Source organism: Lepisosteus platostomus, chromosome 9, assembly GCF_059453375.1.
Source record: "Lepisosteus platostomus isolate fLepPlt1 chromosome 9, fLepPlt1.hap1, whole genome shotgun sequence".
Lineage (NCBI taxonomy): Eukaryota > Metazoa > Chordata > Actinopteri > Semionotiformes > Lepisosteidae > Lepisosteus > Lepisosteus platostomus.
In genome coordinates, this window is record NC_142619.1 from 7,942,239 (window position 1) to 7,969,319 (window position 27,081).

General features: G+C 39.4%; 3 protein-coding genes across 18 annotated transcripts in view; 1 reads left to right on the top strand and 2 right to left on the bottom strand.

The window, feature by feature from the left end:
• Nucleotides 1-870: 870 nt before the first annotated feature.
• On the bottom strand, nucleotides 871-10,713 carry LOC148654503 (polycystin family receptor for egg jelly-like). Of its 2 annotated transcripts, XM_088646776.1 has the most exons (3): nucleotides 10,313-10,713; nucleotides 9,566-9,785; nucleotides 871-1,361 (listed from the first exon to the last, which is right to left on the bottom strand). In XM_088646776.1, exons 1-3 carry the CDS (start codon nucleotides 10,432-10,434, stop codon nucleotides 1,353-1,355), a joined length of 351 nt encoding a protein of 116 aa, XP_088502902.1. In that variant the 5' UTR covers nucleotides 10,435-10,713; the 3' UTR covers nucleotides 871-1,352. The 2 variants fall into 2 exon arrangements, with proteins under 2 accessions (XP_088502902.1, XP_088502901.1); XM_088646775.1 differs by lacking the exon at nucleotides 871-1,361 and having other exon boundaries at nucleotides 1,853-9,785.
• A 125-nt stretch (nucleotides 10,714-10,838) lies between these two features.
• cdpf1 (cysteine rich DPF motif domain containing 1) lies at nucleotides 10,839-14,901 on the bottom strand. Of its 3 annotated transcripts, none has more exons than XM_088646798.1 (4): nucleotides 14,818-14,901; nucleotides 13,752-13,864; nucleotides 12,949-13,060; nucleotides 10,839-11,465 (listed from the first exon to the last, which is right to left on the bottom strand). In XM_088646798.1, exons 2-4 carry the CDS (start codon nucleotides 13,862-13,864, stop codon nucleotides 11,334-11,336), a joined length of 357 nt encoding a protein of 118 aa, XP_088502924.1. In that variant the 5' UTR covers nucleotides 14,818-14,901; the 3' UTR covers nucleotides 10,839-11,333. The 3 variants fall into 3 exon arrangements, with proteins under 3 accessions (XP_088502924.1, XP_088502926.1, XP_088502925.1); XM_088646800.1 differs by lacking the exon at nucleotides 14,818-14,901 and adding an exon at nucleotides 14,660-14,788; XM_088646799.1 differs by lacking the exon at nucleotides 14,818-14,901 and adding an exon at nucleotides 14,525-14,647.
• The window catches only part of LOC148654505 (ELKS/Rab6-interacting/CAST family member 1), a 341,414-nt gene continuing 325,720 nt past the window's right edge, over nucleotides 11,388-27,081 (top strand). For 10 of the 13 annotated variants that reach the window (XM_088646777.1, XM_088646782.1, XM_088646781.1 and 7 more), the window contains exon 1: nucleotides 17,031-17,206. The gene's annotated coding sequence lies outside the window, so the exon portion shown is untranslated. Of the gene's footprint in view, nucleotides 11,486-14,977; nucleotides 15,038-17,030; nucleotides 17,207-17,398; nucleotides 17,525-27,081 lie in introns of those variants that run through there. The other 3 variants (XM_088646780.1, XM_088646779.1, XM_088646778.1) reach the window with 3 other exon arrangements.

The window sequence follows — 27,081 nt, forward strand, 5'->3', positions numbered from 1 at the left end:
CATCAGTCTTCTCTGCTTGGAACCCAGGCAACCTACTGTACTGTACAGTAGCTGACCAGCCATGATGAATCTCTGTTTGTAAGGAAACCGGGCATCCTTGCTAACCTTGAGCAGTCTGGAAGATGTGGAAGACCCGGGCACATATGCTGCTGTCAGCCTGGTCCACTTGAAACTCTGGGCAGCTTTTAGTCTAACAACAAATCTGTCTGAAACACCCCAGTCAGCCCTTATAACTTTGGAGGTACCCGGAGCACTGTGAGTTGATCTCAACTTGCTATTCCACTGACGGCATAGCACTGCAGGTACTTGCAGTGTATCAGATAAAACAATCAAAAATAATAGCATATATTTTTGAGATTTTACATCTGCTGTCTGTAACAAGTATAAAGTCAGAGCAAAAGGTGTATAGTGGACTAGTGCCACCTGCCGAATGAAATAAGGAAAAATGAAGATTTGAAACATAGTTACAAGACTGATGCATAGAACAGTGGTTTGGGTTTATGGGGTATTGCTTTCTTTTGGGATGAGTGGGATGGGTACAAATGGGATGGGCTACATTTGAATCAGGAGACCGCTGGAGATGAGTAGCTAAGGAGTATTTAAACTACATAACTGGGGGACAAGGAGATGATAACAAGCCAAGAACCAGACCAGAACAAAAAGAAAAATAATACAATACATTAAGTCCATTATTATAGGCTTATATTTAAATACTAAAAGATACACCAACCTGAAGGTACTGCATTAATGGTAAGCGTTAATAATTGGCCAGAATTTCCCAAGAATGGATTAAATGCAATGTAAACAATGGTTGTAATGTGGTATTTTTTAGGTATAAGTTAAATCTTAAAAGGTAAAGTCTAAAATGATTAATTAACATTTTAGAAAAACTGACTATGAAGGAAAGAGACAGAGTTTGCAGTCAGTGAATTGGGAAAAGATGACTCAATTGAAGGATGATTGGAAAAAATATTAAACATGAAATTGTGTCTTCTACAGGAGCTTGCTCAATATTTGAAATTTAAATCAGGAAGATACCTTTGTAGCTGTAACAATATACAGAATGCAAGTGATTAAAGAAAGCAGATTTTTATTTTTTTAAATTCAAAATCCAAACTTTGACATTAAAAATAGTTCAATAGTTTCCCTTTAAGGAAAGTATATGCTTTGAAAATTCATTTTGTCCGGTAACAGCCTCAATGTCAGGTTTACAAATTGAACATTTTCTGTAGTTCACAGTCGATGACGTGTTTAATAAGTGCAATGAAATAAAAAGGTATTTTTTAAAACTTTACTTTATTTGTTAACATTTTACAAACCCTTTCCCTACTGCATCTTCTAGTAATATTTCATTACATCTTCTGAAACAGAAAAATTAACAGTTTAAGTAAAAAATAAGTAAAGTGTTGTCCAGGTTAGAACAGCTACAGTATTTGTGTAATTTTTGTGTATCAAGACAATTTTGCTACCTCGGAATGCTTTATGTATCTCCATGATGTCTCAGTGCATCAGTGTCAAACTGATGTGTCAAAATATTTTCAGTACCATAATACATTTATAGATTACACATTCACAAGCTCATCATTTAGTATCCTTCAAAATTGGAATTGCAAAAACTTATGTACTGCATATGTAAATCATTATCACTAATTATATTTTATAAAATTAAAAAATATACATGTGTAAAATAAGCTGTGGAGAGATTTTGTCGTCATCTTAATAAAAAAAATTTAAAACTCCATGAGGCACATGTAACCACCAAATTGATTGACGTAAGTGTATTGTGGTAAACACACAGTCATCTTAAAAAATGATATTAATTTTGTAACATTATGCCTACTAAACTTACTTGAAATATTAAAGATTCTTTAATAAATTAAAGAGTCATGCATATATCCAAGAGTTTCAAAACAAATGACAATACACATATCAGAAACATTAAATTTCACAAATTCTACATTGAACCTAAAACCACTTATAATTATATGAAATATTTGTATCACCCAAAAGGGGAGTTAAAATATCTTTAAATTTGTAAATAAACCACTTTTTTGCCTTTGAGTGTTTTTGTCTTTAAACCTGTCGGCTTTTCTGTATGGGCTCTATTAGGTTGACCATAGAGTGCAATGTTTAACATCTGATTCTCTTCTTCTTCCTCAATCACCCTGCCCCACAGAGAATGCCACATTCTCAAGAGTTTCTTGGACAAAAAGGACACAACTTCTGCCTCTTCTGAAGGATCTTCATAGACAGGATTCCTCATTTCCTTAAAGGCCAAAATTAGAACAGCCTGGAAAAGGTTGATTAAAATGCAAATCATGACTACCATAAAAGATGTCAGATAAAGGCCCCCAAGAAACATTTGATTGGCAAACTCAGTGTTTTGGAAAGAGAGAACACAGTAGGACATAACTGTTTGTGCTGCATTATTGAAGCTGCAGAAATTCCAGTCATACTGGCCAAACACTAAGTATCCAAAGGCCATGTAAATGAAGAAGAACAGTATTGCTACAAGGGCCATAGAACAGACTCCAGACAGGGCTATCTGGATGGATCTCTGGGCAAGTCGAACACTATACAAACATGAAGCATAGCGGAGGGTTTTTAAGATGCTGAAAAATGCTAAAAGTCCTAAAGTGGTTTTTAGTGCCTTATCAAGAGAAGCCAGGACATGAAATGGTATAAATGACTGCTTATTGACTGTGTAAAAATGGAGCATGTCTGAAGATAGCCCTATCTTATACATGTAGAAGCTCACAGCTGTCAAAAGAACACAGTTCAAAATTAAGTTAATGTGATTTGTAATTTTTTTTATGTATCTTCCCTTCTCCCATATAATTGTAAGGCATTCGTCAACTGTGTACACAATTAGAAAAACTGTTAACGTGGCAATTGAGACAGTCCTAGCACCAGTAAGATGTTCAAGAGACAACATTTCAAAGGAGGTGACTCTTACTGACCCAGTGATGCCGCCTGCTGGATTCCATTCAAATATAATTGAAATGGGGCAGAATAATCCAGCATCAGGGTTGAATATTGTAAGTTCCAAAATGACAGCCCAGGTCCAGTAATCAAACCAATTATTGGTCTTCAGATGCAGAAGCTTTTCCAGGGAATTATTAAGGCTTAAAGAAGGGAAGAAGTATACTGTGTAGCCTCCTTTTGCATAAACCTGCTGCTCTCCATGACTATAATAATTCCATGGGAAAGAGTCTTTTTCATAGACCCATCCAGAATGCCTGCTAATATTTTCAACTGCAGTCTCATTGTCCAGAATTTCCCATGAATAGCTGTAATTCTTTTTATCTTCCTGGTCCTTTCCATATTTAGGATGGTGACTGACTTTTGTGACTACAGCTTCATAGAAAGTTGTGTAATGATTTGCACTGAAGAACTCTCTCTGATTTGCTCTAATTTGCCTCATTCTTGGCAGACCAACAATAAAGGAATTAATTTCTGCCCGGAACAGAGATTGGTGTGGACTCTGCAGCAATGGTAAATAAATGTTGTTCACCCATGTGTAGAATGAATTAATATTATCAACTTGGCTTATACCCTCTGAAAATGTCTTTTTAATTAAGGTGTTATAAAAGAATGCTGCTGTGTTTTTGTTTGTGTATGTTACTTGAAAAACCAAAAAGAGAAATATGAAATGGCTGCATATTCCTCTGCAAAAAGTGAATGCTTTAATTTTAACAACATCTCTTCTCCGCATGACTTGGATTTCCTCTTCTTTCAAGGGTTGATACTTTCTGCTGTTGCGAACTGTCGTCAGTTCATAGTGTATGTCTCTCATGTCCTCAGCTGTCTCTGGAACCTGGTCAATGTCAATTTCTCGTACTGTGCATGAACTGGGCCAAGGCAGGTCTTTACAACATCTTGGCCAAAAGGAAAACAAAGCAGATAATAAGGCTACCTTTAGAGGCTGCAAAATCAGTATGCTCTGAGCCATTGAAACTACTGAGGCAACAAACCATTTCAGTGACATGTCTGGACCATATGATAGACCATAGACAACTATAAAGAAGCCTGATACACCTGTACAGATGATGGTGAGGCACCATGCAGCACATGAACACCAGAAGGACAGAGATGCATCTGAATTTTTAGCAACGGTTTTGAAACGTCTCTGTAGCTTCCTTACTTTTGAGTCCTTCTCCACAGCTTCTTTACTTGGAGGCGTGTTTATTTTTCTGTGAACTGTCCGCTTGCTTCTTTTTTTAGGGTTGAAGGAACGGTCATCCTCATCTTCTTCAAAAATAGAATCTGTAATGTGTGATGGCAACACACAGTTTGAAGCTGTGGTCAGCTCAGTAGGAAAGCCTGATGTATTAGTGTTCATTGAGGAAGACTTTACACTCCTTGAGTCAGAGCTCTTCACAGTCTTGACATTGTCTAAATCAGCAATACCTTCTGATGTGTGCCATCTCTGAAGGCGCTGTCTCCAATTTCTTGGTTGAGAAACAGTATTGCTCACTATCCACTTATTGATTGACCGTGCTTCCCCACTCATCTCTGCTAGGTATTCTGCCACACAATGGAATGGAGAGTATATGGGAGCACTTTCATCTTTTTCTGCATACTTAAATAAACTGCTTAAAAGAAGATGTACTGGTACTGTCACTAAAGAGCTCTCAATACCAACCATGACAGACTGCAAGAGCTGTAATTCACTGTACCCTGTATATCTCTCTTTCTTGAACAGTACAATACTGGTAACCAGACTGCTCATCAACATTGCCAAGCAACATGAGAGTCGCTGAAGCCGGGTGAATTTGCTCCGAATGACTTGTGCAAATATGGAAAACCACAGGCTATTGTCCTTCAAGTAGATCGAAAGCAGTATTTCAAAAACATCATGCCTTCGTACTGCAGCCTCCCGATCTGAGACTGTAAAGGTGTGTTCTAGGTTCCCATCTCCTTTGTTGATGGCAAACCATCTCCGACACAAGAAGTACCATGTCTGCTTATTGTAAAGGTTCTCAACCTTGACCCGACTGAGATACCATTCAGGGGAAAGCCCAGCATTATTGTGCCAAAACCTGACAGACTCTATGTCTCCTAAGTCAGTCTCTGTTGAAAGTAAGAAGGTGTCTACATCATCTCGTTGGAGAGCTGTATAAAGTGAGCACTTTAGAAGGTGAGTACTGCTTTTACCACAGCTTCCTGTAAGTTCACAGAAAACATCAGCACTAGTTCCTGCTCCAACCCTACTTCCAGTGTAAACAGTTAATAGATAGCCACATTTATCAAAAGGGTCATTGTCTGGTAATACCATGACTTGATCTTTGTTACTTACATCACTTTTAGCCTTTTTGGAAGCCCATACAGCTAAGCACCCATATGCAGCATATATAATACAGACTGTAATCAGCGTGATCCAATTTCTATGAATGGTCCCAAAGAGGCTTCCAATTTTTCTGAGATCCACAACATTGGGAATCACAATAATCTTCCCAAATATGGACCTTAGAAAGGTAATTTGCTCTGATTTGGATTTTGTGGTGGCTACAGTACTGCAAATGCAGTGAACTCTATCTTTGTTAGTAAGAGCTCCTACTTTGCAAGTATGTTTTTTCCAACTGTTAGACCAGCCATCAAAGTCTTGACAAAATGCAGAAAAAACTGAAACATTTAACAACTCTGTCATCATTGATTGTTCAGCTGTTTTAATGAAAATGCTGACTTTGCACATAGTGTTCTCCAGGATTGGAAGTGCTTGAGGTATCTGAACCACATACGGTTCTTGATGTTCAACAAAATGGATGCTGGTGTTGCTTCTCTGATCATGTTGCACTAGAGTTCTGGTATTGTTGTGCGGTAGTAAGTAAGTTGCATAAGGTTTTGAATGTAAATCTTCATCACAGAGATGAATGTTAACTGAGAAAGAAACATTGAATTCTGGAAATAACTGTATAATTAAAACTGCATCAGGATCTGGCATTATATCAAAACTGATGGCCCCACTTAAACCTCTTGACTTGTCCTTTTCAAGAACAATTGGTAGCAATTGAGGGGAATATTTGTTTTGCATCACCATTTCAAAATTCTCTATAACTAGATCAGTTGTATTTCCATCTCCTCTTAAAACATGGACTTGAAAGGCTGAAACCACAGTTGAGACATTGTCTCCACTCAAAAGCCAGGGGTAAGGATCCTCTACAAAGGTGTAAATGGAAACTGAAAGGGTAGCATCAGGTGAAAAGGCAGAATTTGCTGGTAGTCTGGGTTTGAAACAGCTTGAGCAGTGACTGTCACCTATAAAGGAATTCATTATGTTTGATTGCTCAGCTTTCGTATTACTGATGTTCAACATCTTGGACTGGAAAACAGTTACATTCTCTCCAGGAACTTTTCCTTCCAAAATCCCGTCACTCAGAGACTGCAGGACAGTGAAAATGTCTTTCGTAGAACTGATTTTATATGTAACATCTGCTGTACTTAATGCATTAGAGACTGTAAATCCATCAACTACATTACTCACAGCAGACAAGATGGCACCACCTACATTTTCTGTTATTTCTGTGCCAATATCTTGCGTTGCATACTTCAAAAAAGCAAAAGTGATTTCCATAAGTTTTCCCACAGCTAGTTCTCCAATGTTCTTGTTTATGTCACTGCTTACTTCTGTTATTTTATTTATACTTGATGCCACCTGACTAACGTCCACAAAGGAATGGACAGGAATGCTGGAAGCCGTTTTCAGAAGAGATTCTCGCAGTTCTGTTTTCTTGGCCAAACCTATGGCATAATCAGGGGCATTTAAAATTGATGCAATGGAAAAGATCAATTGATTTGTTTTCATGTAGTCTTCTCCTGCAATGGAGGCAGCAAGGGGACCTTTTTCAATTTCACCAAGTTTTGCAGCCATAGAGAACCCCAAGCTATATTTAACTTTAACCTGTAGCACCTTCAGTGTGTATGCCCCAAGCTGATCAGACACATGGACATATAAGGTCACCATGTTGTCTTCTGAAGCAATCCCAGGAGGAAGTAAGAAAGGCTGTGATGTGGAGCTGTAACCAAGATACACAATTGTACCACATGAATTATCTTGTAATGAGTTTACAATTACCCTTTTGGAGTCATCTACACAGGCTTTAACTTTATACATAAGAGGATGATTATCATCCACAAACCCTGAACACTGTACAACAAATTCTGTTAGTAATGCGATACCATTGCTGGGGATCACTTGGCAGTTTCCCATCTTAGGAGGTTCATTAACACTGAAGAAATACCTCTGCATGCTTGAGAGTCCACTCCTTGTGCTTACTTTGACCTGCAACTCAAATGTGCTGCCTATGCTCTTCTGAAACACAAAAGCTTTTATTGAAAGGTATTTGTTAAATCTTCCTGTTGTAGTGTTGGCTGCCCAATCAATTGCAATTTCAGTTGCATTTTTACCAGCCAATAAATACCATTCAACGGTGGGCTGGCTGTCAGTGCTACAGGAAATGCAAGCACAGGAAAGCACAAATCTATTAGACGGGTTCAGCAATTGATCACAGTTCTCAATGCAGTAGAGTTGAATTTCAGGCTGTGGTCCAGGTAAAACATTTAGTGCTTGGTTAAAATGACTCTCCCTGCCATCTTTTTGAACTGATAAACGAAAATGATATACAACACCTCCTTTCAAGAATTCAGGCATGATTTCAACTGTAGCTTCTGATGATGGTGGCCATCTGATTTCAAACTGGTCCGGGTGACATGCGTTATTCGGAGAGAGTGTCATAGCCTCAAGATCCATGGGTTTCCTTGAACAGTACCATGAGAAATGGAGACCGTCAAATGGGTTCATTACATCAGGGTCGGCAGAAAGTGAACCATTCAATACCAAAGTTGCATTAAAACCCACAGTTCTGTATGAGCCTCCTTTAATGACAGCTTTCAGAGGGCTTTTCATTACATCCACAAAAAGTGAATCAGTATTGGTTACATTTAGATTTGAATTTTGTATAAACACGCTGACCGTAAGATTTATCATGTACATGCCATACTCTAGAGAGCGTTTTGGGATGTACAAGAAGGATTTGCTAGCTGAGGAAATGAATGGTGCTGCCAGAGGATTTTCCCATTTTGGAACTGAACTGACACCAGCGACTCTGTATATTTTCCAGATGAATGTAGTCTGCAATACACAAGAACAGTATACTGCCACTGAAGAGTAAACAGTAAACTGGAGAGATTTTTTTACAGGTATAACAGGAGGGTCTGGTTTCCTCAAAAGTACCTTCAAGCACCCACTGGTCTTCCTACTGAAGCATGCCAGGGACCTTGCAATTTTTACAGGACGGTTTCCAAATGTCACCGTTAAAATTAGGGGCTTTTCTCCACTGTCAAAACAAGTCACATTGGCAACAAAGCCCACGTAATTTACAGCCGCCCATGATGGCTCGGCACCTGAAAGAAAGGTGAGGGCATTTGGATGTTGGTCAGAGTAAGAATACGTGGAAGTGAGTGACGTTCTTGAGGCACAGAGCACCTGCAGCTTGAATGTCCATTCACACTGCAGAAGGGGATGCTGGGTGGGCACAAACCAAACTGCATGCTGTGTAAAGTCTAGATGTGGCGCCGGACTGTTATACAGGTACAGGTCAAAGCCACTCCCAAATTCACCCACAGATTTGTACAGGCTGTCCCGTTTGTTCACATACGTTTGCACACTGACAGTATAATGCTGGTCCCAGGAGAAGCAGAATTTGATCAAGTGCAGGAAGATTTGCTGTTGGATGAAGATGATGTGCAGTACATTATTAACCCTACTATCCTGTTTGTAGTAGGAAAGGTCATCAGAATTGCTGAAAAAATACAGGACGGTCCGGTTAGTTTGAAGATCAAAGGTCAGTTTGGTGTAGGTCGTGTTCAGAGTGAGTTCGGCAGTGCCACTTGAAAATCTGATGGCGCCACTGAAATTGCCGAAGAAAGCGGTCTTCTGCAGCACAATGTCGGTGAGCAGGAGGCTGTTTGATCTCCTACTATTAAAACAAGAGGTTTTTCTCAAAACATAGCTGCTATAGTCTACAAGCCAGGTTCTGTTGGTTTCACTGGCTTCCAATTGGTAACTGACAATGTTCTGAATGTCTGATGCTTTCCAGAAAACATGAAATCTTTCATTTAGACTTAACACTTCACTCTTTGCATTATAAATAGGGATTAGCCCTGATTTTACCTGAATGTCAAGTACAAAGATATTTCCTTCACTGATTAATTTAGCCCTATACGTGCCCGGCTTGGGGTAAGTCACTTCTACTATGTAGTTATAGTTATTGGAGCATCTGCCTTTCAAGTGAACAGGGACACTAGTGGTGTCAATTATAACATACCAGTCACTCTGTATCATTTTCTGTGAGGGAGTCCCTCCTGGGGCTTGAAACATGTAGGTCCATAATGGGCTTTTCATCTCAGCACACCAACCAATCTGCACTTTGTCAAAATCGTACAGTGGAGCTGGAGACAGTAGGAAAAAATCAACCTGTTGGTCGATCACCCTTATGGTCAGATTTTTAAATCGGCAGTCTGTCGGAGGGCAGGAAGACACGGTGCAGGACGTCACGGTGATTACCTGGATGTCTGGAGCCAACGTGAGAGTCCCGGACCAGCGGTCAGTGCGATGAATTAATCCTGCAGCGTGGTCCCTCCAGTCACAGGTGGGAGGCTGCAGTGCGTCGGCTTTTATGTTCTTGCATGAGCTGAAGCGGATCTGCGTGCTCTGTCGGCGTCGGCAGGTGACGAAAACGTCCGTGTCGGCTCTGCTGTGCACCTCCCCGTCCTCGTCCGCACACCTAATCTCAAAGGGGGGCGAATTGAAGCCAGGCTGTGAGAGGACACGGGCGTAAAACAGCAACAGCATACAACACCACGTCAAGCTAGAGGTCATTGTATTTTTGCCTTTATCACAGTTCGGTTTTGAAAGAGATTTGCTTACAGGTAAGGGATGCGAGAAAGTCTATAGGCACCGTTAATTTTGAATTTGGAAAAAGGTGGCCACGAGCTCGTATAGTAGGTCACACCTGAGCAGACAGGAGCGCAGCGCGACCTCTTGAGACTGATGACGCACGTTAGGATGCTCCTTCAGTTCGCCGAGTGAGGAAAAGACCGCACAACACACGCAGTAAGTAACAACGTATTAACATTTAATTAAATTAAATTCGGTCTAAAGTTCCCATTTTTGGGGTACATCTCCTCGTTTTAAGTTTCTTTGGTAAGCGCAAAGTTGGAAAGGGAAAAGAACGACGTTATGTACAGTAGGTATTATATATTAGGCTTGCGAAAGAGGGAGATAATACATTTAATTAAGCTCAGTTTTTACCCGGTCTTCATAATTGCATATGGAAAAAAAAGAGAAAAGCTTTGCAAGTGTATTCCTGTTTTAGTCCATTCGTCAATCACTTCTTCAGCTTTTGCTGGCCACTCCTCAGGATGGGGTTTCATGCTCGGTCTTTTTCAAAAACTGCAGAACCTCGCTTCCCCCCCCACCTTATAACATAAAAAACAAGAAACTTCCATGTGAACCTTTACTTTTCTGAATACCGTCCACCAGGCCCTTCAAAAAAGGTTTGTACAGTTTAATCTTATTTTTTTTTCTGTTTCCCTTGTATTTTACTAATATACCCCCACCATTATTTAAATATACATAGCTTGATTCCAAACTGTATAGTGCTATTTCTTCTTAATATGGTTATTAACCTTATTAATTCACCCAGCTTAAATGACCAGTGGACTTGGATCAACAGAAGACAAAAGAAACGCGTAGCTTACTGACCATCATCATAAAATAAGCTCCGGAAACCAAAAAAGAAAATACAGTAATTGAAAGAACGTACAAACCACAGCAATTCTTCCCTCAAAAAAATAAACTTTTTTATTAAAATCCAATACTCCACATAATTTTGGTTTCTTCAGCTGCAGTCTACCACGAGTCATGTCAGGTTATGTACATGTTTATTTTCTCTAGAAAGAAAAGCCCACTTATTTGCATTCGTTTTCGGTTTGGACCATAAGACAGATTCTTTTCTTTTTCTATTAATCAGCTTAGCCTAATACATAGTATAAATGCACATATTCATATTTAATTCAATATTCATATAGTGGCATCACATTTTCAGATTCCATGTTCAGAGGAACTATAGGGATTTTCCAGTGACAAGCACATCGTAACCATCCATACCCAATGCATACTTGTTTCACATTATGTATTAACGGATATATAAACAGTAGAGAACACGACTGTTTCTGTGCACAGGTGTACATTGAGTTTAAACAAATGTGGAAGTCTATAAACTGTCAGTTCCCTTAACTTCCCTTCCAGTCCAGTTTTTTGCCAGCAGCATTCACTGGGTGACTGGAGTCTTCTGTGCCTGTTTCTTCTTTTTAAGCTCCGCCTGGATTTGCTGGGGAAACTCTTCCAAGTGCTCCCTGACACAGGACAAGCAAAAGCGCTTTGTGTAGAACAGGCTGCACTCCTGGGAAAGAAGCACCAGAGGTCAGCTCCATGGGTGGTTTTTAAGAGTGGCTTTTTTTGTCCTGTATTTTCTATAAGAATTAGATTCTTGATGAATATAAAATCAACACTGCAAAAGAGAATAACCTGCCAATCACTACGATGTGGTCTGTAACCTCAGAAATGTGTCCCCGGGACTCTCTAATGCCAAAAACGGATATACACAAACAGTTTAAAAGTACTGAAACTCTTCAGTGCTGAAAATAGAAGAATAGAGGTGCAGATACACCACATCCTGAAGGTACTGACAAAGTCAACCTAATACATTACTTCATGCTCAAAAATGAAAGTGGGACACAATCAATAGAGAAAAACACAGACACGTTTTTACACAAAAAGTGGTTGGTGTCTTGAATAAGGTGCCTTGTCATGTCGCTAAAACTGGGGTCTTTCAAGAAAGTGGAGTATGAAATCCTATGATCCATAAGCTACCAGCACCCTAACACATTGGGCTGAATAGCATCTTTTAGGCAGCAACATTTTGTAAGTTATAGGATAAATGAGTAAATGGATGAAGACATATGGCTACATATTGAACATAACAGCTACGTAATTAAAAAAAATATATTTAGTTTTTGTGTGCAGTATTTTTTAAAAAGATAGAACTACCAATTATTTTTGGTGTACCGTTCCAATTTGGAATAATCAACTGTGTGATTTCCATGACACAGCTCTGAGCTACAATCCCAGTAATTGCACACATTCCTCTCCTAACATATCACAAGCAAAAACTCTGTGTTGAGCCTAAAGAAAGATCTGGGTTCAGCCCCTCTCAGAAATCTGAAATAAAGCACTCAATTAGATCTCCCCTAAAACGTCTTTGTTAAAAACAAGTTACATTTCCAATTATGTTCTTTTAAACTCTCCACACATTAAAACGTTTCTCAGGTGACATTCATTTTTCAATGTGGTGGCCAGATATGAACACTGTTCAAGTCATCCAAATGCTCAAGACAGTCTGAGCATGATTTTCAGTCCTGCATGGTGATTTCAGCAGTTTCTACTATATAGCCAAGCATAGTCCACCTGTATCTAGCTTCTCTGTATACAGTAGCCAGTTCATCTTTTCCCATTAGAAATTAGATTTAATTGAAAAGTTAACCTACAAAGCTGCGGTTAAAATCAGAATGGTAACCATATTCAGGAATAATTCTGGAAAAAGTTTCTGTGATTTGATTGTTCACTCATAAGGGTCAATTCGAAGACAAAATATTTAGTTTCCTCTCACATGCTGTTCCTCTTAGAGCAATTATAGAAAAATCAGTAAACGAAAATCCTGCTTAAAGTCTGGTGAAAAGGATTTAACGAAAGGTCATTCTCATAATACATAAAACAAGAAACATTGGCTGAAAATATCCCAACGGCACCTCTTCAAAGTACAGCAGAGGAAATGAATATTAGCTTCCCTCAGTATTATTTACACTTAAAAGGCTATTGAAACGTACCGTCCCAACACAAACGGTTTTGCCGCACAGACTGCAATGTGATCCTAAAACCAAGAATTTCTCCTTGTTGGGACTAAAGGGATCCTTCGTTACAAAGCACTCCTCCAGAAGACTGTGGAAAAAAAGACACAAAGTGGCATTGGCAAAGCAATGCCACAACAAACCAAGTGAAGTTCATAGCTAAACTGTGTAGCTAAAAAACCTGCACTTACGGGAAGGAGCTACAATTACTCTGCACTTTTGATATGTAGCACACTAAAACTGTCCTTATATGTTCAAATCCATTGTACCCGCATTTTGTTACAATTTTATTGTCACAGGAAAAAAAGCATTGTAAGAATATTCCAATATACAGCACTTTACAATCAATGAAATGCATTCTGGTTTTTTGAGTGAAGTCTGTCATATCCAGTACATTTGTTTACCATCTGATTCTCAGTTTGACAGAACTTGTGACAAAATTGATGCAGAAAACTAGCCACCAGCATTATCTCTACAAAACATTTGTTTAAGTCAAGTTTCTTGAGGGCTGAATTCTAGCTCACTAGAACTTGGGGAAAGTCTTTATCACCGCTCCTTGAAAGGTGAAAGAAGCACTTCAAGTAGGGGAGAAACAACTGTTGCAGCATATCTCATACAGATTGAGTAATGGACCCCCTGAAGGAAGATAGGTAATACTGTACCCGTTTGTAAGGAGACTGTGGAAAATACCTAAGCATTTAATTCAAAGTACATGTACCTTACAGCTATACTGTACTGTATGTCAACAGGCCTTCAGGTTACCTACTGTTTCTTATACTTACACAATGGCCCTGGTGTTGGGTGGCTTCTGCCCATAATATGTATAAGAAGCTGAGAAGTCACAGAATTTACAGGTAAACCGTCTCTGTGACTGTCCATCTTTGTCCTCTTCCATCTGGAATGAGATACAAAAAAAAAATGCTCCTTACCACAGCCTCCCCAAAAAGAACTTGCACAGCACTTAAGTACACATTTGCCTTTCCTCTCTGATGTTAGATCTTAAATTTATCTTTAACATTTGTGAATAATAATGTTAATTTTCACACAGTGCATAGTCTGCATGAAAGGAATCTAGGTGTTCTTGCAGATTCTTATGTCTTCATCACATCAAAGTGGGGAATCAAAATCAAACAGCATGTACTGTACAGGTATATAGCAAAAGTGTGACATTTAAAGCCAGGGACGTTATGCTCAAATTTAGAATGCACTAATAAACCCTCATTTAGGATATTGTGTTCCGATTTGGTCATCTAGGACAAAAGGCTCCTGTATTTATAGGTTTGAAAACAGTTCACAGGCAAGAAACAAGAAAGATTCTGATCTCTGGGTCTGTCACAGACAGGCTTAAGTACACAAAAGACACACTGATAAAAGTGATAAACGTATATGATCTGTAACCAATCTCTGTGCTCTCCACAACAGATGGCACCCGAGTACACCAGAAGTGCATCAGACTGAGACGTGCATATTCTTTGTCAAACGTCCTCTCTAATTTTACTGCACGTCTTTGATTTCTATCATCTGCAGCACACGATTAACACAGCCCGACGTGTACCTGATCATATAGATTAGCAGAAACCCTTATCCAGGACAATTTACAACATCTACATGAAATTTACTACAACTGCCTTTTGGTAGCTTAAGTGGTGAAAATGTGCTCTGTAGCAAATGGTTTGTACAGAAGCCTTACTATAAATCCATATGCTTCTTTTTATTACTCTGTGCGTATCTATTAAAAGTACTACAACACGCCTTCAAATCGAATCGATAAAAAAATAATTGTACAGATACATGAAATGGGTTCCACGTTTAATTTCAATTGAAACATTTCAATTTTTACATATTTACATTCTAAAACTGCAGACCGAAATGCCTCTACCGCGAAGCTTTAAGAAGTCGTATCGTTGTATTTGCATAACTCTCTACGGAAGGTCTAAAGGGACAAAACGCGCATCTGAGCTCAGTAATGTTGTCAAACGCCTTGCTTAAATGCATTACGTAATGTTTTATAATTTGGAGTAAACACGATGAAAAGCGGACAACTTGGTTTAGTATAACCAATTTTTGGGTGAGTTTCTTAACGAATTTCGTTGCTGTGATGCCTCTTTCCAGCGAATCACTTTCAATTTAAAATTACATTTCAGTTTAAAATTAAAGCAATCGCATATTTATAATATTGTTATTAATAATTAAAACACCCTAGCTGTAATTAAGTATCGATACTCGCCCACAAGTAGATTGCTGTTTGGCTGAGGGAGAGTCCTTTTGAAATGCAACTCCCTGTCTCGATTGTCACGAAACTGTACATAGAAATGTGTTGAGGGTGGTACAGTGGCACAGTGGCTAGCATTGCTGCTTTACAGCTCTGGGTCCCTGGGTTTAATTCCAGACCTGTATAGCTATCTGTGTAGAGTTTGTATGTTCTACTGGTGTTCATCTGGGTTTCCTCTGGGTGCTCTGGTTTCCTTCCACAGTACAGAAACATACTGGTTTGTCCATTCTGGGAATATTGACCTTGTCTGTGTCTCTCTGCCTTGAGATGGAAAGGTGCCCACTGCTTGCCACAGCTCTGCTGTGACCCTGAATTGGAAAGAGTGATTCGAAAATGGATGGATTGATGTTATGTTAAAGTAATATAATGCATAATTAGATCTCATCTAGAATTCAGTTTACATTTCTGGTTCCCATGTTATAGAAAAAAAAAACTATAACACTGACAGGCTACAGAAACTGACACTTTTCAGTCTTGAACAGAGAGGAGCACGAAGGGACCTGATACACGTATTCAAAATCCTCAAAAGCTCTAAAGAAGTCAACCCTGTGGAATTCTTCAGAATGAACAGTGAAACACAAACCAGAGGGCACAAGTGGAAAGTGCATTTCAAACTTAGAACGGGAGGCGCTTTTTTCATTGAGTGTGGAACAAGCTCGGCAGCAGTCTAAGGTTCGAATCCCACCGCTGCTAGTGCAGTCCTTTGGGGCAGAGCGGTGGCACTGTGGCTAAGGATCTGTCCCTGTGGCCTGCTTGAAGGTTGCCAGTTCAAATCCCGTGGCTACCAGAGGAATCCTACTCCGGTGGGCCCCTGAGCAAGGCCCTTAACCCCAACTGCTCTAGGGGTGCTGTACAATGGCTGACCCTGTTCTCTGATCCCAAGCTTCTCTCCCTGTCTGTTTGTCTGTGTCTCATGGAGAGTAAGCTGGGGAATGTGAAAACATGAAATTGTATATGGCTAATAAAGTGATCTTATCTTAGCGGTGTTGTTGAAAACGATATCCTGGTTTCTTTTAAGATAGATTAACTACTGTACTTACTATCAAATGAGCCTAGATGCTGATTTGCATTAATTGCAGTTTCTTATTCTGCTAAAGAGTACTTTTGGTATTTTCTTTTCCTCCTCTGCTCACACTGCTTTGTGATGATCTACAGTATGCAGTAATTCCAGTCAGGTCTTCTCATGCAGTGAATCAAAGCTGAACTCTCCCTGAGACAACTCCAATGGCTGAAGTGAGCCTGTGGGAGACAGAACTCATCTCTTTATATTGGGACGCTCTAGTAGAAAATCTGAAGTAATGATATACTACCAGTGTAGTGACTTTGTGTCAGAGGGTCACGACTGAAGTGGAATTTTTTTTTAAATGAAAGCAACAAAAGTAAAAAAAAAAATTAGATACATGCATAAGTAAATTGTGATTAGATTTAACTATGTATTTCTAACCGTGACTATGGTTATACCCACAGGTAAACAAAAAAGGTGACACTGGAAAAAGAGAAAGAGGTATATACTGTATGATGCACACATACTGTAAGGTTGAAATTATTTTTTTAGTTTAAAGGAGGATGTGTTGAATGAATTATGTGGGATATGTGAAACACGTGATTAAACTGGATTCCTGTTAGGTTTCCTTTTCTTGCTTTTTAGTGATTCCCAGTTTTTTTAAAAGGAAGGTTGGGAAAAAAAGACCTTCCCACTATGGCGTCGGGATCGCATGGAATAGATCCTGCGTGGCGGCGGCGGAGGCCAGTCTGTGGCGTGAACGCGCATCATGGCCCTTACGTCACTGAAGCGCCCTGGCTGGTGGAGCTGCTGCTACTGCTGGCAGGAGAGGGTGGAAAAATCCGAAATAAGTGTTAAAATACGGCGCATCCTTTAATCCAGCGTTAATATATTTCAGAGCGGTTGGTTCGCTAAGCTGGGTACATAGCAGCTCTTTGACAGGAGCTGGACAAGTAGGAAAGGTGAGAAGATCATCTTTTGTGGTCCTTTTTTTATCAGTGTGTTCTTGTTGTAAAGCAATCTGACTGCTGTTGGGCAAAGGGGAGACGTCTTGTGTTTTCTGTTCTGCTGTCTAGTTACTCAGATGCATTGAAACCAGTGGACTTGTGTGGGGAATACACATTTTTAGTGCTAAATACAGTTCGTTTTCCTAGAAGTGTGTTTTCCAGTACGAAAACAAGTTAAGGAGTTGAATAACGAGCGAAACAGCGATGAGAAAACGGAGATACTAAGGAAAGCGCTGGATGAGGGTGTCTCCTTGCAGCGCCGTTGTCTGCCAGGTATTTGACCATGTAAAGGGTTTAGCAACAGTTCTCTTCGGGATAATAATGACAATAATGATGCAGATCTAGCCATCCAGTAGTTTACGTCACTTTGTTTATATTTTTGTTTCTACAGGGTACTATATAAACCATTTATTTTTATTTTTTTGCACAGCTGACCAAATTTGTTGGTTACAAAATTACCCCGGCTAGTTTACAATTGTGAATAGCGGGTCACTCGATAATGAGATAAATCATTTGATATACGGGCGAATTTTAATTCGTGATGTTGTCACGAATAGGTTTTCTATAGAGCGTTTTCAGCCTTCTGCATGTTATATATATATATTATATATATATAGTGGAATGTTATTCATCTGCCGTAAGGGGTAGCGCTAACCGTGTGCTTGAGGGACTAATGTATGCTGGATATGGCTCATTCTTAATAGAAGATGCATATTTAAAACCCTTCGAGAGATTTAGTGCGGTTTCCATTTTCCCTTTCCTGCAGTTTTTTAGATGTGTCGTCTTGAGGTACAATGGGAGTAGGGGGTAATCCACTGCGCCTACAGGTTGTCTCTTTTTTTAACGTGCTTTTGTTGCAAGGACGTGTTGCCTCTATGTGAAATACCTGCAGCGGAAGGGTGACAAACCCCGTGTATTCCCAGACGACTAAATAATCGCAGGAAAAAAAAAAAACATTAAAGAGAAACAAAGCGAACGGGATAGCCTCGGGTTAATTGTATTTAAAAGCCGTGTACACACCGCTAAACACAGATGTGACTTCATCGTTCAATTAGCACCTTTTGATCACCCCAATACATTTCATCTAATTAAATTAAGTTCTGAAAAGCACAAATTCATGGTCACTCTTTCAATATTAACAACCAGGTAAAGATTTACTGTCACTGTAGATCTTAAAAGGATGTGCTAGTTACATTCTACTGATATTTAAATTCAATGTAATGTTTTGCTGGGTGTGACTGGGTAATTCTGCTTTTAACCCACTGTTAAGTTTCTTCTGCCAAGTGGTTATGCGGGTATGAGCCTCTTCCCTTCAGGTGTAATTATTTTTAAATGGGAAGTTACGTCACTTTTGCCCAGTGAAGTGTGACACAGCTGCTTTAGGTCTGTAACAACATCAGAACCACAGCAACTGGCACATGTTTTTGACTTATCTTTGCTTGTTTTTAGAACTCTGATAGCCTTTTTTCTAGCACCAAAGTTGGATTTAAGATTGTTCGGCTTTATGGAAGCTGAGCAGGAAGCAGCTGGGAAGGTAATCTGCACCTCCAACTCTGAGGTCATGAGGCTGGTCCCTCCAGGGACAGGGGTGGCATCTGTCAGGTTCCTTCAGTTTGTGGTCCAGAGTAGTGGGAAGTGGGAGTATGAGGCTGGCCGATTGGTGTCACTGGTTGTGGTGTGGTGGGATTTGAATGACCTGTAAACACGGTTTTATCTGGATAGTCTTACGTCCACATGCTCACCTTGCTGTCTGAAACTTTGGCTTAAGGAGTGAAAGGACAAGCCCATGGACATAATTTTTTTTTTTCCTGCCACAACACTGCTGTGCTTAGTGCCCATCATAGGATGAGGAGGCAGACCCTGAGAGTACAGGCGCTGCTCCAGCAGATTGCAGGGAGCCAGCCAAGGTGATCCCGGCACCTGGTAGCGATTCTTCCCTGGGAGACAACTGCTGGAGCTCCGACAGGCGTGTCCATGTGCCAACCCACCTCCCTTCAAGTGTTTAACTCTGGAGCTGCGGTTGCCATAGCACACAATGAGCCTGGTATTCTGTGATTCATGTGTGATTCAGAGATGTGTGTCAAATGTTGAGGTGGCAAAGAAAGATATATTGTAGTGAGAATCTTCCCCTGCTTGAATTGTTTGGAGTATTGGCAATTACACGCACAGCTGTATCCAGATGACTCTCCCAACTACATTCCAGGTGGGAAATTAATTTTCAAAATCCATTCTTTGTTACTGCAGCAGTTTAGTCACTGTCCCTGTCTGATGTCTCTTGAGATCTGCACCATACTGAAGGGGCAGAGAGACACCATAAACGGCACTGAACAGCTTAAGGGGTAACGTGAGGCCTGGCAGCCTCCAAGCAAGGGCCATTCACGGAGCGTGGCCGAGAACGGTCAAGGTTGTGCCCAGAGAGACATATTTCCATTTTAATCCAGCCTCTCTCGAGCTGATTTTATTCTGCATTGTGTTCTTACCACGCTTCATCTTACTTTTTTTAAACATGGGTCAGCAAGAAAAATCTTTTTCTTCATTGAAGATTTTAGTCCTCCTGTACCAAGCGCACTAGTCTTGCCCTTAACTGAAGTGTGTGGTGGATACTGCACCAGTTTGGTTTCCTTTTTACCCTGTGCAATAGGTGTGTTTGAAAGGATTATATCTGTACTACATGCACAGCTGGTTAGAGGTCTAAATCAATGTGCTCTTTCAGTGGCTGACAAAAAGCATAATTTTGACATGGACAGTCAACAGGTTGATTTTTGTTTGTCATTGACTTTCACTTTTCCATCTTTTTCTCACTCACAGGTGTTTTGCCTCCTTACCTGTTCCTTTAGGGCAAATAATTCTGGGGCGTTCTGAAATGCAGCTTAAAGTATTGCAACAACAGTGGAATCTGAACTGAAGCAGTGGGAGTGAAACTGAGATATTTTTATAACGGAGAATTGGACATTTTCCAGGTTTTTGCAATTTATACTAGCTATGCTTTAGAAGGAATAGAACATTGTAAAAAGCTTTAATTTTACAAGACATGGAACAGCGGAAGTTGTTAGCTTAAGGTATGGACTGATTTCTGAGGTACAAGTCATAATACCAAATAAATTATTTCTGTGCACATTTTGAAGATCTTGGAACATCCTCTTTGGTGATGATCAGTAGCTGATGTCAGGGAAGTTCTTTGCAGTCGACGTGGGGTCTTGCAGAGCTGTGAGCAATTCTCAGTAAGAAGGGAGAAATCATTGTCAGTAATCAACCTGTCATTAACAAAGCAGGGCTTTCCACTGACCTTGAGTTATCCCAGAGATTGGTATTTCAAGATCAGCTGTGAGTCTGTATCCGCTTGTTTCTGGACAGTTCCTCTGCATCCTGACACTTAATGGTCTGAATTGACATAAAACTGCAGTGTTCTCCTTCTGGTTACACTGTGTACCGTGTTCTAATGGAGAGGTGTTTTGAGTCCTTTAGATTTCCCAGTCTGCTAGTCATTTCATGTTATTTTTCGATTGTTCTTTTTGTATGACTAGCATCAGTGGTTGCTAAGATGTTTAAGTAGCTGAATGTTTTCGGGTACAAACAAGATTGAGGAGAATGTCTTGCATTATGGAGATGTCAAAAAAGCCAAGTGTTTGCATTCTTTAATGGCATTCGTGCCTGTGTGTAGGAGTCTGTTTTCATGCCTCAAGGTACTGTAGAGTATAGAAGCTTGAAGCAGATCACGTTGAGTGCCAGTGCTGCGTGAACATGTACCAGCATGTCATTGGCATTCTAATAAAGGAACACTAGCATTAATATTGCAAATCATATTTGTGGATAAGACTGTTTTGTGTGTGACCAGACCTAAACTTCAGCATAAGATAAAAATGCCTATTATTATGCCTTTTGATATATTAATACATCGCTTCGGTTTAAGAAAATGATCAATCCTTTTGCCTCAACTGATTTCTATAAATTGCTTCAATAGCAAAGGCAAGGTGTAGTGCAAAAGAAATGGACTTTTTTATTTTTTTAGTTTGGGAAGCCATTGGTTTGTACTTCTTTTGGCACTTGTATTAATTGGGTTTCTCGCCTGCTGTAATTTTGTACTGTAACAAGAAAGTGTTCCCATCTGTAATCCTTGAGGCAGCCAGGGCCTTTGGGGCTTTTGATTTCCTAAATTATTGCTGGAGTGGTTAAATTTAACAACCTGCCAGGGTCTTAATATTTTTAAAAATAATTACAAAAATGCCTCTAAAGCCTGTGGGAAAAAATTGCCCAGAAGCACTCTTGTGTGGTGACACTACAGTATACATTCATCTTATAATGTTTTCTACTTTTCAAAGGTTGTACAGATCCAGATATTATCAGGCATAGTTGATAACAGCTTTTGTTTGTTCTTAAGTGTATTTCATATTTCATTAGGTATAACTAAGTCACATAAATAGCGTGAGGAATGTGAAAAAAAGTAGCGTGAGTCAGTTTTGCATTGAAGTGCCTTTTTATCCATTCTCTCCCAAACTTCCTGAATCCTCCCTTTTACTGTAATTGGGGGTGGGGCTTGAGAAATCCTTCCTGAAAGTAAAAAGGAAAGCTAAGCTCTGATTTCAAATAGTCTGAGTATTTCCCATTTCTCCTGCATGCATTGCTACTGTAGAAAGGCATAGATGATAAGCAGGCATCAGCAAGCCACTTATAGTGGCTTCTGATTGTTACTCATGTAACTTAAGTGCGTGCAGCATCTTCTGGATTCCTCCCTAGCCATCGTACTGTAGTTTTCTCTACCTGCTCTCAAAGCCCTCATGGGTCCTTACAGATTTTGTCTGTCAGAGGAATGAGTTGCGCAGCTGTATGGCAGTTGAAGACAACGGGCTGAGATGGTCATGTGATGTCGCACCTCCAGAACATTTCTGATTAACACTGGCATTCTCTTAATATCTTCTCTCTGCCCGGGTGGAAATTGCTTTCACAACTCCTTGGAGAGGAGACTTGCTCTCCGGTTTTTCCCAGATTGTCGCTTGACTTTGACGGCTCAATTATAAAGTCGTATGAACTGATAAGCAATCTGATTTAGGTAAACTGCTTTTCTCCTGTGACTAACTGGATCAATTAAGTCGAGCAGCTTTTCATTTAGTTTAAGACCTGCAGTGCCAGGTAGACTGAAGGAGGCTGAAGTGCAGCTGTACACTCACAGTTGACTGGAGTTCAGATTATTTAGACAAACAGACCCCTCCCCCAATATGGCATATGGACTAGTATAGAAGCATCACAGAGTCCATATGGTTAAAGTTGTTGCATGGAGTGATTCCTAACCATTGGATATTCTGCAGGCAATGAACGGATTACAAATTAAAGTGATGGTTAAATTTAAAATCAACTGATTTGCACTTTTTAATAGATTAAAGTATGCTCCTAATTAAATCATATGTAGCATAAAATATAATTTATTTAATGTATTTCTCCTAAATTTCTTTATGAAGAATTTACTCTTAGGAGAGAACTTAATATTTATGCTGGAAAAACTGAACAGCAAAGCACGAAAACTCTTATTTGTATGAGAAATTGAATGGCTTGATGTCATAGATCTTGCCGCAACTTTTTAAATGTACCCTGGTGACTTTTATATTGGTAGAAAGTGGCCTTTCCTAGTTATTATGAGTCACCTATTTTTCCAAGAGTTTTTCTTCTGTGCTGTTCTCTTAGCTATTGTTGTTTAGCTTGTGCTGTTTGCATGCTACCGAGAGTGGTGGAATAAAAAAGAGCAGTAAGATAGTTTGTGTTCTTATTCTTGTATTGTGTTTAAACACCCAAGAAGTTCCTTAAAACATTATGAAATGTGGCAAAATGAAGTATTGTATTATTTCCTTGTGCTTAGAGAGCCTATTTTCACAGTTTGTAGTAAAGGTACCTACAAGCACATGTACAGTAGCTGAAGGGTAATGTAGTGTAATTCCGTCTAAGGCTGTATCTAGAATTAAATAATTTCTTGACCTATTATCTGATGGGATTGATTGTTTTGTACAGTACCTCCTTAAGAGTGTATTTGAGCAAAGAGCACCTCAGTTCCTTAAGAACATTCCCTGTGATGAATCTGTGTTTCACTACAACTTATTTTCCAACTTGGTGGTCTCTGGAAGTGTGCCTAATTAACTCAAGTTCAGATTCTGCCCAAACAGCATATACATTATTCTCAGGCTTTGATGTGGCTGAGTCCTTTTGATTTAAGTGTAGCTCCATCAAAAAAGTGGTCTGCTTTGTATGACAAAAAATGTAATGAGATGTGACTGCTGCTCAGTATCAGACATAATACCATGCCAGACTCTTTTAGAGATTTATCCAATTTATGTAGTTACAAGTTCAGTGACAAACTCTTTTTTTTTTGTCATTGTATTTCCAGTTCCAAAAGGTTGACATCTACATTTCAAGATGTCCACATCTAAGAGATGTGCATCTCTGTGACCTCCACAGTACCTGACAGGACAGTTAGTTCCAATGGAAGAAGCAGCATATCTCTCACTGATATTGCTGCCACCCTGCAGAAAAGTTAGAGGAGTTGCCAATTTTCCAAAAGCTGAACCCTGATTCATAACTAACACTCGTTGTGCAGTGTAGTAATCTGCCATTTCTCTGTTGCCTTTTGGGGGAATCCTGGTCACAGTCACCTGTGCTGTGTTCAAGGGCCTACACTGGTGAAAAAATCATTTAGGATCCTCTTCCTCTTGTCTTAATATTTTGTATTAGGAAGAATACAGGGTCAACAATAGTGTTAATGAACATTGTTAAATATAGACTAATGTTCAAGAAACAGAAATACCTGTCTGAAGTGGTACTGTGAAATTTGCAGTGCTTTCATACTAGCTCCTCACATCTGAGAAGCTGGAGCAGCTTGAGGGTGGCATGGGGGCTCAGTGGTTAGCTTTACTGACTCACAGAGCTGGGCCCTGTGTTCAGTTCCGGATCTGCATTGCCGTCTTTCAGGAATTTGTTGGTTCTACCCATGTTTGCGTGGGTTTCCTTCAGCTGCTCTGGTTTCTTCCCATAGTCCAAAAACATATTGGTAGGCTAATTGACTTCTGGGAAAATAGACCCTGGTGTGAGTGCATGTGTGTCTTTCTTTCTGTGTGTCTGCCCTGCAGTGGGCTGGTGTACCCTGTCTGGGAATGCTGGGATAGGCTCTGTCTTACCCACAAACCTGATTTGGAAGAAGTAGTTAGAAAATGAATGAATGGATGGATGTTCTAACTGACACAGTACATAAAACCCTCATTTTGTCAGTTCAGGTTGTGTGTTAGAGATAGCTATACTAGCTCTGTTGTGTACCATATAAGTTATGTTCACCAAAATTGATATGATCCTTTTCAAGAAGAACACCAGGCATCCCATCATAAGAAAAACAAATTATAACATGAGCTTTGAGGATTTGAACTTATCCCTTCTGGGAGTCTTTTGATGGCAAGTGACTGCAGTTAGACGAATTTGAGCTTTGATGGAAAATGTACTCCTTGTGTGGGCACTGTGACTACACTCTTAAACTTCCCTTTTGTGCCTTTGACTTTTGTGGGACATAATCTGGATGCCTCCCTACAGAAATTGTTTTCATCTGCGAGTTATATTAGAATTAGTAGGTGCTGTGTGAATTAGGTGACCAAAAGCTAGCTTCACTCTTCAGTGTCCTTTGTCTTCCAAGTTCAAGTCTCCTCAGCACTAGTCTGTTACAACTGCTTTTAATTCCATGGTAAACTTAGGCCTTGTTGATAGGGATCAGAATGTTGGATGTGTTTGATTGTTATATGTTTCCTAGGTAGTTATGCAACATAAACAAGTTTTAGTGATTCCTTATAAATAGATTATGTAAAAGAAAGCCAGGATTCGAAGTGTATACGTAGTAGTATATGAGAAATGATTTAAAGTCTACTTATTTGACTGTTTTTGGGATTTTATTAATTGCGAGAAGTGAAGTTTCTACCTTATGCTTGTATGCTGTCGGAGGTCTCCAATTTTAAGAATTCAGGAGTTGAAGTTCCGATTATGTTAGAATGATGGGGCTTCTTATGCTTTAAAAAGTTGATTCCATGCTGTAAAGTGTTGGTCCTTTGCTGCCAACACATTGACACAGCTTCCTACTCAAAAATCTCAAACTGTTCTCTAGTATAAATGTTTTTTTTAATTTAATGTTGAACATTTGACATTAAAGTAACATCCTGAGCTTCTTACAGTCGCATTGACTTTGTTCAATGGATATGGATCTATTTTGAGAAACAGGATGGCCATAGCAATGAAGTGATCTGCCCTCGGCAATGTTGTCTGGTGATGTACAGTATAGTGTAGTCAAGCCTGCTATCAAGCAAGGTATCAAATAACAGCAATCAATGCATGATAAAACATTCCATTTCTTTAAAAGGGTGTTATTTCTGGTTGTGGCATCTCTGGTTGGAACTATCTGTAAGTGATGCTATCCTTGAATCAGACTATATCTTGTGATTCCAGTTCTAAGATTAATTTCCTTACTTAGTGCATCTCTCCTTCTGTCAGTAGCTATCTGAAATGAAACCCATCCCTTGTTCCTTGTGCCCTATTCTCATGCCCTGCTGTTCATTGTCAGGAGTGGTATCAATGAATCATTAAGCTCTGGAATTGTTCCTTCAACCCTCGGGCTTGTAGTTATTACCCCCTAAGGTAACTTAGGTATTAGGTAACTAGTATTTTGTGACAAATATTCTTAGAATGTGGTTACAAACTTACCTTCAAATCAGATGTGTGAGCCTTTTCAGTCTGGGTTCAGATCTCTGCATAGTACAGAACCATTTATTTGGGGTTAAGCATTACCTATAAGTAACTGATGACTTATCTTTTTTTGTTTGCTCTAGTCCTGCTGATAGAATATTTTAAATCAGTTGTTCCTTTTCAACAATGTGGTCATATCAGGTGTTCCGCAATGGTCCGTTCTTGTCTGATTATGTTTAGTATCTGTATGTTACCATTGCGTCATATTCTTCTGTGGTATGGCATTGCCTTTTATTTCTGTGTTAATGACGCTCAAAATTTGTTTTGAGATGTGAATTCTGACAAGCCCATCTATATTTATCTACTCTCTTTATGAACTCTTTTTTTGCTGTTTATGGTCCTGGAATCAGTCCAGGTTCCAAGATGAGGAACTTTTTACCCAAACGTTAGATTTAAATCTCATGTTTGTATTTTTCCTAGCTTTGTTATATTTTAAATTTATTCAACTCTCCCATCTTTTCTCTTTTCCAGGCTATATGTATGTGTATCCGAACCTGCTCTTAAGATGTAGTGGATCCAGAGCTCCCTTGCTTGTATTGGAACTTGCTAAAATGTATGAACATGTATTACCTGTTTTGTTTCCTTGCATTGGCTCCTTGTGGATTGCAGAAAAAGGTTCTGATTAGTGCTGCTCACCTTTAAGGGCTTGAACAGTTTAGCTCCTGATTAAAACAGTGCACTGTTAACACCCTTTAAACCTGTTTATTTGGACTCTGGCCTTCTTTGGGTTCCCAATAAGATTATTTAACAGTGGGTGTCCATGTTTTCTGTTCTGTTGCTAAAAGGCTGTGGAATGTTCTCCCACCCCATATCAGGTCTTGTAAGTCAGTCAGTACAACTTCTTAAGCTCTAAATTGTTTTTAATATACAGTTTTAATGTGTGGATACCTGTTTTTTATTTTGATTTATTCTACAGTGCCTCATGATAATGTGCCATGAATGGTGCTATAGAGAATAAAGGTTATTATTCTTAAGAAACATGCCAACATTAACATGCAAGTTTCATTTTAGCATCTTAATTTTCCATTATAGTGTCAGGGGTTCAACAGTTATTTACTTTGTGTATTTCTCAA